The sequence below is a fragment of the Channa argus genome, chromosome 5 (assembly GCF_033026475.1).
Source record: "Channa argus isolate prfri chromosome 5, Channa argus male v1.0, whole genome shotgun sequence".
NCBI classification, from domain to species: domain Eukaryota; kingdom Metazoa; phylum Chordata; class Actinopteri; order Anabantiformes; family Channidae; genus Channa; species Channa argus.
This window is the reverse complement of record NC_090201.1, coordinates 12,953,410-12,968,226: the sequence shown is the minus strand read 5'-3', so window position 1 is coordinate 12,968,226 and position 14,817 is coordinate 12,953,410. Positions and strand designations below refer to the sequence as shown.

At 39.4% G+C, this 14,817-nt stretch overlaps 1 protein-coding gene across 4 annotated transcripts in view; it reads right to left on the bottom strand.

The window, feature by feature from the left end:
* The window catches only part of LOC137128289 (low-density lipoprotein receptor-related protein 1-like), an 83,610-nt gene that overhangs the window by 55,492 nt on the left and 13,301 nt on the right, over positions 1 to 14,817 (bottom strand). For all 4 annotated transcript variants that reach the window (XM_067506155.1, XM_067506157.1, XM_067506156.1 and 1 more), the window contains exons 2-3: positions 13,793 to 13,915; positions 2,791 to 2,928 (exon numbers count right to left, since the gene is read on the bottom strand). In XM_067506155.1, coding sequence (XP_067362256.1) covers positions 2,791 to 2,928; positions 13,793 to 13,915 — 261 coding nt within the window. The remainder of the gene's footprint in view (positions 1 to 2,790; positions 2,929 to 13,792; positions 13,916 to 14,817) is intronic.

Below are 14,817 nucleotides of genomic sequence, written 5' to 3'. Positions count from 1 at the left end.
TTTGCTAGCTGGGTTGCTCACTGGTTTGGTGTGTGGTTCCACTGTCGACAGCTGTACATTAACAGTAGACCTCAGGCCCCAAATTTGCACCCCGCTCACTGGCTGATTCCACAGCTGAATGTCTTGAGGGCAAATAATTGAAATGGCGAGTTCAGCATTGTAACATCTAAGGTTTACGTCAACATGTTGAGGTTCAGATTACCATTTAATAATAGTCTCAATTTTACTGTATTCCTTAATGTCAGCAAGTTGCACAATATGAGACTTTTATTTCAAAATGTGATATTTTTATACTTCACTGAAATATCTAGATTTAATAAAGTATTCATATCCATATATGTTACCAATTCAAGTGAATTCAATTTTAGAAACAAAACCTGGGAATGAAAAACCAGAGACACAGTAGAAATCAACAAATATTTCTGCCTGCCATTCACAATCATCAATGTTCACATTAAAGGAAATGTTTTGAAATGCTGGAATCTCAGCAGTCACTGTGTTTACTGAGGTTACTGGCAGTGATGACCTAAGTCCAGCTATCTCCAAGGCTACATACACATTAAATATAGAAAGGTACAAACAGAGCAGGGTGCACTCACACCTTCTAGTCAGCAGCACACTGTATATCCTGTGAAATATAGATCAAGCAACAGTGAGTCACAGTCAAACAGACACAGTCGTGTCAAACCAGGCTGAGATCTATCAGTCACAAATGATCCACTTTGCACATAGACGCAGGCAGACAATTCACACTAACACAAGACCTTCGGAGAGAAAAAGCTGATCAAGAATCTTCAAAGTGCTACATTTTCACACTAAAAGCCCCAGTGTTCTCTTGCAGTGCTGTTCATACTGCACCTCTGCACTACTGACCAAATGAATTTCCTAAATCAATAATAAAGTTAAACTTCAGCCCCAACATTTCTACAGAGTCAAAACTGCTGAGCAAAGAAAAAAAACGGCAAACCACAGAAATCAGCAGATTTCTCTTTTGTTTGTGTGCTTTTAGAGATTGTGCCAGGTTGTGAGAAGATCTGCTGTATTTTAAAATAAATATCAACTACGGCATTTACTCCATATAACCAGTGGCCTGTTTTCAGTGCTTCTAAAATGTATTGAATAGTAGCCATCTGTGAAAAGTTTTTGTCATCCAGCTCATGATTCTGTAGAATTGAGGAAGCTTTCTGGATGTTGGGCAAAATGTTTCTGCAAGTCCAGTTTCCTCCAAACAGCATTTATTGGGGTATTGAATAGTACACAAGTCTTCCTACTGCACTCCAGAGGCTTGCTGGGGCAACCACAGTTCAAATTACAGACAAGCCAGGAATTCTCGAAAACAAGTCGGAGGACCAATCGAATCGAAGAGTCTTGCCACTAACATGAGCAACAATGTAAACAACCAACTTTGACACATTGCAAAACATTACTTTTTGAGCAAATAAAAGTGCTAAAATGCTCCTTGGATTCAGATTGCAGACAATGTCTATCAACCCATTACTGGGACACTTGAACCCTTGGAAAGCAAAATATGTTTCTGGGAGATTTTGATTTATAAGCACACACACAAACAAACACACAATCTAACTGGTTCACCTTGTGGTAACCGCAGAAAGCAGGTGTGTCACCAAATGCAGGAACATTTTTGTTTCCACTGTGAGCTAAATACGCACACACACATGCAAATGTCCAATCTAACCTCAAACTCCAGCCCAGCCTGAAAGTACATGAAAATTTCATGTCCATGCCTTTCTCCATGTTTCTTTAATCAATATTTCATCGCAGTTCATTTTTAACTGGATGTGTATCTTGGAGATGAAAAAAATGGATAGGCAGGTAACCGCCCCAGTAAAGAAAAGTTATGCTGAAATCTCAGCAGAGAAGGACATGGTCATTTATTTCTAAATCTTTCTTCTAATAAAATGTCATATTGTGGATTTGGAATAATTATTAAATTAAATCTTTTGTTACCGTTCATTCTCCTTTGTGTTGTATGTATCTAACCAATATTAATCTGTACCATTTCCATTAACATCTATAATTATCGTGGTTTAAACACGTAACATTTACATAACCTCTGTTTTATTATGCACATCCTCTGCATCATAGTCACAAAGTGGAGTGATCAGCAGCATCTGATTGTGTATTATCACTTGTGTTCCTCTTCTAACCTTTAGAAAGACATGACTACCAGCAGATTTAAGTTCCCCTTAGAGTGTCACCCTTTCCTATAATAATTCAAGTATGAAGTCAAGATATTTCATGTTTTTTACCCAATCAAGCTGCATTTCCTCAAGATGTGGTCAACCCAGTCAGCACATTCTTTTAATGGATATTGCATTCTTAGGCACATCAGGAATTACTTCCTAGTTTCTAGTTTCACAATGACAACTTCCCCTTTTTCATGTACGTATCTGTAGAAGAGAACTAATTACTAGACGTCTTACTTTATATGGTGAAACACACAATTTGATGCGTTTCTATTTAGCATACAGAATTGATGGAATTGATCCAGTGTGTTTTACCACAGGATACAGCATCATCTAATATTGTAATTTGATGTGGTAAATCATCTGTTACTGTGGTTTTAGTGTTTTTTCAAATAGTGATGATTTCAGAAGTAAGTACTGCACAATAATTAAGTGACAAATAAAACAACAGAAATTCAGTTTATACTTCCCACTCCTGCTTCTTTCACACAAACAGGACCCACACTCATAAGAATTGTATTAGTTACCCCTTTTCACATTCAAACTAGACCAACATTAGAATGGATGTGGGTGAGAGTGGTACCTCTGCAGTGCGGTCCTTCATCCCAGCCATCAGTACAGTCTGAGACCCCGTTGCACAGTTTGCTCATGTGGATGCACAGCTCTGTTCCTCCACACTGGTACTCATTGGGAGGGCAGTGTGACACAGTACTGTGTGGACCTGAAGAAGGCAAACACAAATATGGCAAGCTGAAAAGAGCCAGGTGCTAATTAAAATTGCATTAATTGCTACAAGCCAAATGTGTGTTACTTCCTAATAATTTCCCATCACATATATTTGTAATTTAGTTTTTTATTTAGGACACATTGAACTCATTCTCAAATGATTCTTAAAGGAGCTGTTCCTCCTGTTAACTTCCACTTGTGAGGTTACTTTTGAGGATTCTATAGCTCTGCTTTGATGCAGATCAGTCAGGTTGCAAGCAGAGTTCTGCCTAAATGACTCTCTGCAGGTCTTTAGACAAAGATGTCGGCAAGCTGAACACAAATAGAAGAAGGATGAACTTCATGTTACTCTTCACTAGATTTGGGAGTGTCATCAGAAAGAGGCGAAAACTCCGAAATCTAAGTATTTTTCTACCATAGTTATCAATAACCCATGCATTGCCTCTCATACTGAGGGATCCATTGCAGCATATGAGGATTTTCTTCACTATTTTACTGATATGATCTCCAGCATTAACAAGTTCTAGTGTAATTAATAAATTTTTGAAGAGACAATGGCATTTAAGAAAACTATTCTTGTTTTAGGTACTGGTTGTGCATTATAAAATATTAATAATGGGCATCTGGTAGTTGAGTTGTTAGGGACGTGCCATGTTATCACAACATCCCTGGTTTGAATCCTGAGAGGTGGGCAATTGTTGCATGTCATACCCCTTTCTCTCTGCCCTTGTTTAATGTCTCTCTGTAGTGTGCACTAACAAATGAGAGCACAAAGGCCCAAAAGTACAGAAATTTTTTTTAGCAATAATCTGTTGGCAGGGGATTCAGTTCTGTTGGTGTTTTAAAATCTCAGTGCTTCCTGTGAAACAGTGGATCATCAATTCGTTTTGTCTCGTTTGGAGCAGCGTATGGGAATTATTTGTACTGCTCTTCACTGACTCAGGCCATATGTTACCAACACTGTTTCACTGGTAATGGTGGTGCTTTTCTGTTTTCTTAATTCCCCCTCTCCTGTGGTGTCCCCCACGTGTCTGTCCTCAGTCCAGTTCTGTTCTGTTTTTTCACTTATATTTTAATTTTAAGGCAATAAGAGCCATGTCACTAGAGCCAATATTCGACTGTCTAAGAGACTTGAGAACATGGATGAATGTGTTTATGAAAACAAAACAGAGTGTGTGCTGCTACTATATCTGCCTTTGACCAGGGTCTTGGCCCACAGGGTTTAGATGTGAAGAATAGTGTAAAAAAACTATATATTTGTAGATGGCATCAGGGATGCTTCTAATTATTAATTATAATCAAATTATAAAATTATTGTTATTGTTATTCTTATTATTATTTTCATAATCTTTTGTTTTGTCTTTGCTTTGGTTTAGAGGATGCATGTTAGATGTCGGGGTTAGTTTAGTGGATTCTGGTCTGTGTGTTCATCTCTGCCAACTAAGTCACTAAAACCGTTTAGTCCTCTTGGTTTTGCAATAAGAAAAACTCTCAGCAGGGGGACAGACAAGTGCAATGTCAAACCAAAATGGATATCATTGCACCACCTTATCTGTGAGCAACAGCTCCAGCTGTGCCACTTGCTCCACACATCCTGTTGCAGGCAGTTTTGTTTTGAACGCTGAAGATACATATAGTACAGTAGTACATGTAAACACGATTTCTGAAGATTGATTTTACCCCAAAACCTTTCTCATAGATCTTGTTCATCCATTTTGTCCTGACAATAAACTGTTCAGAAGTACAAATGCTATAAAGATCAATCTCTATAAAATATTGCCCTTTCATTTTGCCAGGGGATGACAGATTTGCTGACAGTCAGGGGGCACTATGTGTGGATGACAACCTATTTGTCAGAGTGGAGGAAATGTTTTTGTACGCCTCAAACTATGTGTTGCCTAATATCCATGGATGGCACCACTGTGGTGGGTCTCATCACAAAACCTTATACACCCAGATATAAGTCAAAGGTAACAAACTATATTACTAAAAATATATATTTTTTAAAGACAAACTGTGAAATATACCTTGAGTTTACTTTTATTCAGAATCAACAGATCAGCATATGTTGGCATTTTAACTGGCATAATCCTAACTGACAGTACATTTCTGTTCCCTGTTAAGGACTATTCCTCTACATGGAAACAGATAAGGCTAAGGATCTTAAAGCCAATTCTGATCAACATATAAACCAAATGGCCAAATGGTAAAATCCCTATTATTCTCCTTCTCAAGCATGTAATCACTATCTCCTACAAATAGACAACAGACAGCAAAAGAGTCAAGATGGGCCGCATGGTGGGAGAGCGGGGAAAATGCTTTAGGCCACTGGGGTACATTAATGAAAGGAGGGTGACACTTTCTAATTATGTGCTGTTTCTGCTTGGTTCTGTATCTGCTAATGTAGGTCGCGCGCAGTTTACACAAGTCCACACTTGAGTTTTTTTCTTTAACAAGTAACACCTATATAGTTTTGCAAGTAGGGTTACTCTATGCCTGTCCAGCCTTTTGTCATATCAGCATATTTTCAGTCTCTGCAAGAACATGACTGCAGAACTGCAGTCTTTTGCTAAATAAAAACACACTTGTTTTTATCTTTTTTGTCCCTTTACAGTGTTTGAGTAGATCAATAGATCAATGGCTTGTCCCTTTTTGGGGGTTGCCACAGCAGAACATGTTCTGCGCATTAAGTTGGCACAGTTTTTACGCCGGATGCCCTTCCTGTCGCAACCCTCACCAATTTCTACCAGGCTTGGTAGAAACTGACTACAAACTAAGACTACAAACCAGGCTTGGACCAACACTGCACAGCTGGTGATGGGAATGGGCACTTAGGGGTACAATGTCTTGCCCAGAGACACTGTGACATATAGCCCACTGTGTGGGTGACTGTGGTGGAAAAAAGGGGGCCACTAGGAAATTAGCAGGAACTACAAACGTATCATTATCCTAGACACGCTGAGCCAAATAGCTAGCTTCACTATATCTACAGTACATAGAAATAAACAATAAAAACACTGCTGTAGTGGCATGAAGGCCTGGCATAGTAGTATGTGCTAGGAAAAGGACAGTGGGATCCCTGGGGAAAAAAACACATTTAGGATGAATATGAGGTTGAAGAGAGTTACTCCTTCTCTGTTACTCCTTCTCTGAGAGACTAAATCTATGCAGCTTTAACTTTATATAGAAGTAAATATACTGCTAAAATCCTTTGCCAAGCACAGCAAGCTTTTCCCCTTAAAGACCTTATTACTGAAGTCTTTTTCCTGGATGAAGTTTCCTGCCTTGTGACTCTGACCAGATTTTTATCCACAAAATGACAAATGACTCGGCACAACTTCTGCCCTTGAATTCAACCAGTCTACGTGTTGCCCACAACCTTCAGCCATTTCTCCAAACTACTGTTGCCAAATTATGGCCCATAAACTACAACATCATTACCAATAGTGGTTGTGTGATTATACAAATTCTAAACCACAGCTGTATTTTAGACATGATATTCACAAAAGATATTACAGTTTATAGGCTCAGAATAAAATGCATAGGCTTGTTTGTGGAATAAACATTTACTATATTATCTGTTAACTGTGAAATGTAGCAAACTATTAGCAATTATGAGGAGATACAGACATTCTTTTCCTTTTCAACAGTTTGATAAGAAAACTTATACCCCTTACATGCCTGTGTGCTCGGACCAGGGGTTATTAGTTCAGCATGAAGACTTGGAAGCAAGATTAATAGTAGCCTGTCTCCCCAAAGTGAAAAAAATGTGCTTACCAACACTTCCAAATCCCAAACTTATAATCTTTCTTCATACATAGAGAAAAACTAAAATCTCAAATTGAGAAGCTGTGATTTTAAGGTAAGTTTGATCATTATTTCTCACTGTCACCTGGAGACAAGAAAACTAAAGGAAGTCACTGCACTTGACTAGTATGGCTGATGAGTTAAACAAACTAGATACAACACGATACACAACAGTGGCAGAAATTTCGAACTCTCCGAAAGCCAAAGTGTATATCGCTTCAAAATGTACCATATGATCAAATACACCAGAGAACTCAAGTAATTGTAAGAAAGATGATAGTTTGTTTACTTTTAGTAAACTTTTAGTTTGTCAATTTATATATCTGCAGACTAGGTTTAATCAAAACTTTCTGTCAAATCTTACTCTGCCTATGTGGAAAGTGAAGCTGTGGGTCCACCTTTTTCTTACTCTCTATCCTTCTATATCTCCTCCTATTATTTTTCCTTCAGCATCTGTTGACCCATTTACAGTAAGTGTATAAGAGGGAGGGCAACATGTGGAAAAAGAACTAAAAAAAAAAACAAAGACAATGAGAGAGAGCACAAATGAGAAAAAGCAGAGAGGAGACACAGAAGAGCAAGACGAACACCTCATCCACAGAAAGTGGACACAGCCCCACAAGGCCTCATTCTTGTGTGAGCTGGCAGTGGTCGGCAGGGCTGCAGTGGAAAAGGCATTGCTAATTTGAATTAAACTGGGTCTTTTATGCAACATTCCTCTACTGTGAAGGAGCCAGGTTAGCAGGCCCAAACCCTTTTTTCTTTGAGTTTCTATTTGCACTATTCCTCTATGGGGTCTGTTGACTTAGATCAGTTAGAGATCTATGCAGGATGGCACCACTTTAACAGTTCTGTTCTGTAGCTCAGTGAAAAAAAACTGAGAAAAGTAAAATTATCTTGCTGAATATATTATTGATTAGTGGTAGCTGTCTCCTTGTGACAGTGCCTGTGGGTGAATGCTGAGGCTACAACAACAGCTATAACCTTACAGTGCAATAAAGGGTCAGGCTATATGTCTACAAATATTGCTATCAACGGACGCATATTAACCACTGATGAATACTTTTCTGGAGGGTTCCTGGACACCATTACCCCAAATAACTCCAAAACTCTATCAAAACAAGACTGTTGGATTTCAGACACCTTGCACAAGTGGGGCTTTAATCTGCTACACACAGAGGTCAATCACATGTACTTTCCTAGTCCGAGGAAGTCAGGGTGGTGAGGAAGGGGGTGGACAAGAGAATTAAGGCCATTGTTTGTATCGCACAAATCAGCTATGGCCCCCTACAAAGCAGGCTGAGCCGCTGTGTTGTAAGCAGCATCACGTGCTAAGCCTGATCTGAAGTGTGGCACGGCCACATGGAGGGAGAGCAGGGGAAAAGCTAAAGGTCGCTGGGGTACAGTGATGAAAGGAGGTTGGCAATTTCTAATTATGTGCTATTTCGAGATTAATATTTTATTTAGTTCTTAGTACTTAGTTCTGTATCTGCTAGAATCCCTCACACTTTGACTCTTGAGTTTTTTTCTTTCACAAATAACACAATTATTGCACAATTATTCTTCCTAGAAATGGTTTCCTTCTCTCCAGTAGTAAAAAGAGTTCCACCTGACTGAGTAGGAGTTGTGGTTTAGGTCTAGCTCAGGCTGTCCCTAAGCCAAAAGCTTGTTTCCATTCTCTTGTCCTTGCTTTCCCCCCATATACTGGTAACACTATGCGTATTCCACTGATATCAAACACAGAAACAAATACCAAGATGTTGACAGTGCTGGAGCAAAACATAAGGTGAAATGTATGTGAGCCAGAATGAGGCCACGATGATACCCACTGTATGTTTATTTTAAATTCTACAGAGGCTTCAGCACATGAAAAAAATAGTACAAAGACGCAAACAAAGTAGAACACCACATTTTACTGACAAGCTTTAGACAATTAAAAATAATCATTCTGCTTTTCTGCAGACAAGAACCATCCAAATACAGATGAATAATTTAATATGCTGATCCATAAATATACCACATAAATAAGTAGTGTTGCAACACTATACTGATAGCAGCTCTTAATTACATACTAATGCTGTGTCTCTCTGATCACGGATGACCATGTCCTCACAGACCATCTGACGCTCTTAGCCCAAATGATTCATTCTTGGGATGCAGCTCCGGATCCTGACCCAGAAGCCCCAAGGCACCCGTTGACCTCCCTACTCATCTGCCCTGCCAAAGCAACCAAATCCCAAACATCTAGGACACCGCATTAAAAAAAACAAACCAAAAAAAAGAAAATATAGAAGCAACAACACCAGAGCTGAGAGAGGGTTAGCAGAGCAGCTAACCCGGGAGTTTGTGTTTTTATCTTGCTACTCAATAGAAGCTTGTCAAAAAATCATGGGCACTAAAAGAGCAGGCACAGCAGCCGAGTGTTGAGGGTAACAATGAGTACTCTTCACTGCTGTTTGGTCCTGACAGATATCGTATAAACACTTAGCTCTGCAGGTGAAAACAACACATTAACCTGCCACTCCAATCACACCTGTGGGTGCCCCATATATATCAGAGTGGCTTTAATTCAGCCACCCGGGCCCTTTGTCCAAGCGCTCACTTCTTAGTATAACAGTGCTTGTAAAAATTTTAATTGTATATTTGTAGTTCAGCTCACTTGTTTCCTTCTAAGATATTAACATCAAAATTTCTTCCCTTCCTGGGGGGCTTCTGGGGTGGCTGGCTGCGGGACAAGCAAAGCAGGAAGGCTAAATCCAACTCCTGAAGCACAACAAACCGAGACCTGCTTAGGTCAGACAAACCACTAAGCAAACAATACTATCAGGAGAGTAAACAAGATTGAAACAGGACAGGGCCACCGGATACCCCAACCTGACTGATAGAATGAGCCTATATCAGTCCTGGTTGGGAAGAGGAAAAGTAAACAAATAGAAAAATGAAATAAGTATCAATGACTTATGTCATTCATCATCATTTATGCATTAAAAAAGAGGTAACAAAGATTATCTGTCACATACAAAGAAAATTGAGTTAGACATTCACCCTGTATATCTCTTTTGTCATACACACACACAAATGAAAGCTAGAAAAACATACCTATTGCCTACTGAAAAAGGTTCTTATGTGGCAATGCTATTTTTGAGATTGAACTGACTGAATATTTGATTCATCGACTCTTATTTTCTCACAATGGACCAAGGATTACCTTAAAACTATAAGCACTGTGCAAGTTTTTTAATGTAGAAGAGGGGAGAGGAAGCCACACTGACCCAGAATGACTAAACATGTTAAGTTTAGCCATTCTGTTTTGGCTCAGATGTTCTATGCAGAAATCAGGAGCCTGACTTTAATTACCACAAATGAATAAACAAGCCCCTCCCCAGACAGAGAATAATTTTTATTGGTTACATAGAGCATTAGAAAACTAACTCAAAGGACAGACGCCTAATTACCACAAAGAAAAGCAGCTATGCAAAGGACAGGAAAGGCCCAAGGGGGTCAGAGAGAAGGATGAGATTAATTGCTGTCGTAACAGCCAAGAAACCAGAGGAGACCAAAGTTAAACAACCACTCCAGAAGACAAGCTGTGTCTTCAATAATGTATTTTCCCCATACAGGATGTAGTCATTTATTACACCTCCTAATCAGACACAAGGTGGTTTAACATACTGAGAGAGACCAGCCACAAGGCAAAGCCAGGTGTTCAGCATCTGTGTGTCTACGTGGGATAGGACTTCGATTACACAAATGACCCTATTACAATTGTACATGTCGTTTACTCTTCCACGTCATAAACTCCAATCAATCTGTTTTCTTATCCCCATCTACTCACCCCCGCCCCATAAGGGTGACTCTGGCCTTCCCCACCTCTTTCAGCAAAGAGCCATGCTGAGATTACATAATGGTCTTTTTAAATTTAAACCCCTGACACGTTTTCCTTGGCTCAACACAGGCTGGACTCTCGTCCTTCTTCAGGGGGCCAGCTTTGCCCTCTTTTTTGCCCTTGCCATAGAAAAAAACTGTCAACTGGTGGTTGTTCACTCAGCAATTATGTTTTGTTTCCTATAAAATCAGGCATAACATAAATGACTTTTTATCTTTTAACAGCTTAAAGCTGCATTGATAAATATCTTTATATTGATAATGGAAAGAATTACTACAACTAACGTAAACGTTGCTGTAGCGCCACATATTGTAGGGACACTATGCACTGTTGCTTGGTGAAGAGCAGTGGGTGACATGGGTTGTAGACCTGCATTAGGGTGTTCAGGTAATTAGGTGCTGCAGAGCTGACCACTCTCTGAACATGATGCAGGCAGCAATTGCTGTAGGCTGAACGTGTGAAAACGTTTAGCATGTTAGCCATAATGAATGTGCAATACTTACAGACTTGTGATTGTATGTTAGTGACCATTGAATATTTAGAACAAAATTTGTTTGAGCTTTTTTCCCAATGCTGTTTTAATTTCTAAATGAGTCAAACAAAAAGTGGATAAAAAAGGGGACAGAGAGCAACCTGTAAGTGTACTCAAGCACCAACACCTGCAATAAGATCTTGTAGGAACAACATGACGCAAGGCGCCAGACTCTTTCATGTTGAGCAATGGCTTTCCTTGGCATGATGATGACTATCTGCACTAGAAAGTGAAAGGACTGAAGGACTGTGTGATAAATGCCACTGCTAATAAAATATCTACAAAAAAACTTTTTTCGAAGACAATGAGTTACATCATTAAAAACACATTTTTCTCTCTGAATTTAACAGTTATAAAAGTACCTCATCTCCCACAATGCTAAGCACAGGCGTGGAGAAACCATAAAAACTGCCCTTGTTAGCAGCCAGGGGCAGGGGATATTATTATAGCGTTACACACTTCCTGTGTTTACTAGACAAATACACTGGCCATGGGAGGACTTCAGAACTCCATTTAAGTCTGCACCTTGAGGAGATGACAACCCTGAAAGCGTCTACACCCACTGATGGCTATAGATCAGACTAATAATTTTCAGATTTTATTTCATTACATGGCTTTCAATTGTTCAAGTATTAGGAATGCAGATAAAAGTTCTATAAAAAGGTCATATGCTCTGACAACCATTTTGTTTTTGTTTTATTTTGTCAGTATCCCTCTATGCCGTTCTGATCCAGCACCCCGGGCTACAAAGAACAGCATTGTGGGGGTTACACAGCAGGGTAAAGCAGCTGCACTGGACAGTGGCTGACTTCACTGGCAATAGCCACCACCCCAACAAAGGCCACTGTGAAGCCCCGTCCACATGGGTGAATAAATAAACCTCTCTCATGCAACTTTCAACCAGAAGCATCTGCAAAAGCACATTCACAAAGACCACATTTATCACAACAATAGAACTGCAAGTGTTACTCAGTATATGGGGATGTAAGTAAAGTTTATCCATATTACAAAATAAGTTAATTTAATCAAACTTAATCTCAATCAATCTTAATTCCCAATTCTGTGACAATTCTCAGAAAAGTGGATTTGTAATTTAAGCTATATACTGAATATGGCTTATGGTAACCAGGTTAAAATCTCCATTTTCTAGTCATTGTCACGTAGCATCCATTCTGCAACAAGCATCACAAAAACGTTTTTCATTTATAATGGCATTTTGTTTTATTAGCCAACAATGTAAAACTAAAGCAACAACAGACATACCCATTCGTAATAGACTATTTAACATTCTGGACCAACTCAGCTGAGGCACCTACTCAGTCATACTCTCAAGTATTAATGTTTTCTCATTTGTAATGTGCTTAGCAAGTAACAATCTTATCTATCTTATAATTATTATCTTTCTGATTTACCTAATGTTTAACTTCTAAAAAACAGGATAGGATTGAAATTTCTTTTGTCACCAAGTTTTACGCCCTACTATTGAGTAAAGTCAGGTCCATCCTGAGCACAGGTCCTATAACTTGTTTTGATAGAATTTGGAATAAGCTAAAGGGCGTAGCATCAGACAGACCGGGGATGGAGTCACTGTTGTTTCTGACCCAGATAGAGACACAGAAGGAGGCTGTCCCACAGATGGGGGGGGGGGGGGGGGGGGGGGGCGTGCAGGTTGTGAAAAACAGCAGGTTTCTCCATTGCTCTGGGCAACTCTCTAATGACTTCCAGACCGACACTCAGTCTCTGTTGTCTAGCCTGTAGCTACAGCACTCTGCCCTGGCATCATGTACACACACACATACACACTGAACACCACCCACCCAGAGCCCTCTGTCCTCTTAGAAAACTACAGGCGTTTCAGTTTGACCGAAAAGACACTGCTGCTTTCATTCCAACCCTGGGGATTCAGCCTCAAAGCATCTCAACTCTAATGATTACTTTAAAACAACAGCCCTTTTTTTGTGTGCATGACTGCATCCTCTTTGGCTCACAAAGCAAAAGGAAATCGCTATCATCATTTATCAAATACAAACTTTGGAAATCTCCTTATTGGGCATGACAAGACTTTTTAATAGCAGATCGACCTCTTTCACTAGCTGATATAACATCCAATTGTTTTCTCCAGGCTGGCTGTAGTTAAACAAATAAAACCAATAACCCATCAATCTCAGTTAGTTAGCCAGCAACTGCTTTTACAGTTTGTTTGGATAGATCAAATGCTACAGTAATGTACTGGCATATCCTTGATATTGCAAAAAATGCCTTTTAAAAGCACCTTGGGTTTCACATCCATTCCTGATGTAGCTTTTAACACTTGCACCTATTGGAGAGTGTTCAAGTGATATCAGTCTCCATAATTTGCACATTACTTAAACGGAATGGACAAAAATAATGTGAAAAAGAGGCATTTTAAAACTTAGACCCTTAAATAGGGGTGCTTTAAATTAGATGACACATACGTATACACAGGAGGTCTTCGTTATTTGTAAAGAATTTCTACTCTATGTGCCTCTGTCTTTCCTGAACAGTTAAATGTCAGCCAAAGTTTATTCTGCTGTGGAAACGGAAACATAATCATGATACACAGAATGGTGGTAACCTACAGCTACAGTACACGAGATTGTTCCAAGAACTTACAAACATCAGGTTCCTCATCAGAGCCGTCAGGGCAGTCCTTCTCACGGTCACAGCGCCAGCCCTTAGAGATGCAGGTCACCCCATCTTTACACACAAACTGCTTGGGACTGCAGGTCTTTGGGGCTGAAAAGAGACAAAGACTTAGTTAAAAGAATTCAGAAAAAAATAATTAAAAAACAGCTCCTTTTTGTCAGTGATCTTTATTCTCGAGGTCTCATTAGCAAGTGGGCTTTGTTTTGCTCAGAGTCAATAGCAGCCTTCACTGGCCCTAATTAGGTTCTGGAAAGTTTCTTGTTGATTGAGAGGATAGAGAATGGATACAGAAAAACACTCTCATGCATGCCTGGAAAGGCTTTGCATAAACTTGTTGCAACTAAATATCCAGGCCAGTGTTTCCATGCTATTTGTGGGGTATATCAAAGAACATCCTGTTTAGTGAATTGCCCCCTATCATTCATTTCTCCTCCAATCCAACCTTCCAGAGAGAGGAAAAAACATCCCACTCCAGCCACAGCAAAATGTGGGAGTCTATTCAAACCCACACTGGTTAAAGTCCTCACAAAACAGCACACAAACAAAATGACAACAGAGATGTACACACAAGCAACAAAGCTGAGTCACCCAGGGCCTTTCAGAGGAGGCTCTTGCTCAGTGGAGTTTGAGACAACAACTTGAGCTGACCAGTCACTTGTCTTACTTAACACTATTGTCAAAAAGAAAGAGGTGTACTAAGCTATTTTACAATGTGACTAGATGAAAATGTAATATTCTTGGCATGTCCAGGATATAATTGAGAACATTATCTCGTGTAATTGGGGTTTTCCATACTCAATTAGAAACTGTAATAGCTGATTTAAGCCTAGTACCTGTCTTTTATTCAGCAAGTACTAAGCTATGAAAAGTATATAAAAAGTGAGGAATAACTGATTTTCTACACTATTCATTTGTACCATGGTTTCAAAACTCAGAAGTTTTACTTCAACGCCATATGTAATTAAACAAAGATCTATTGGTCGGACAAGTTT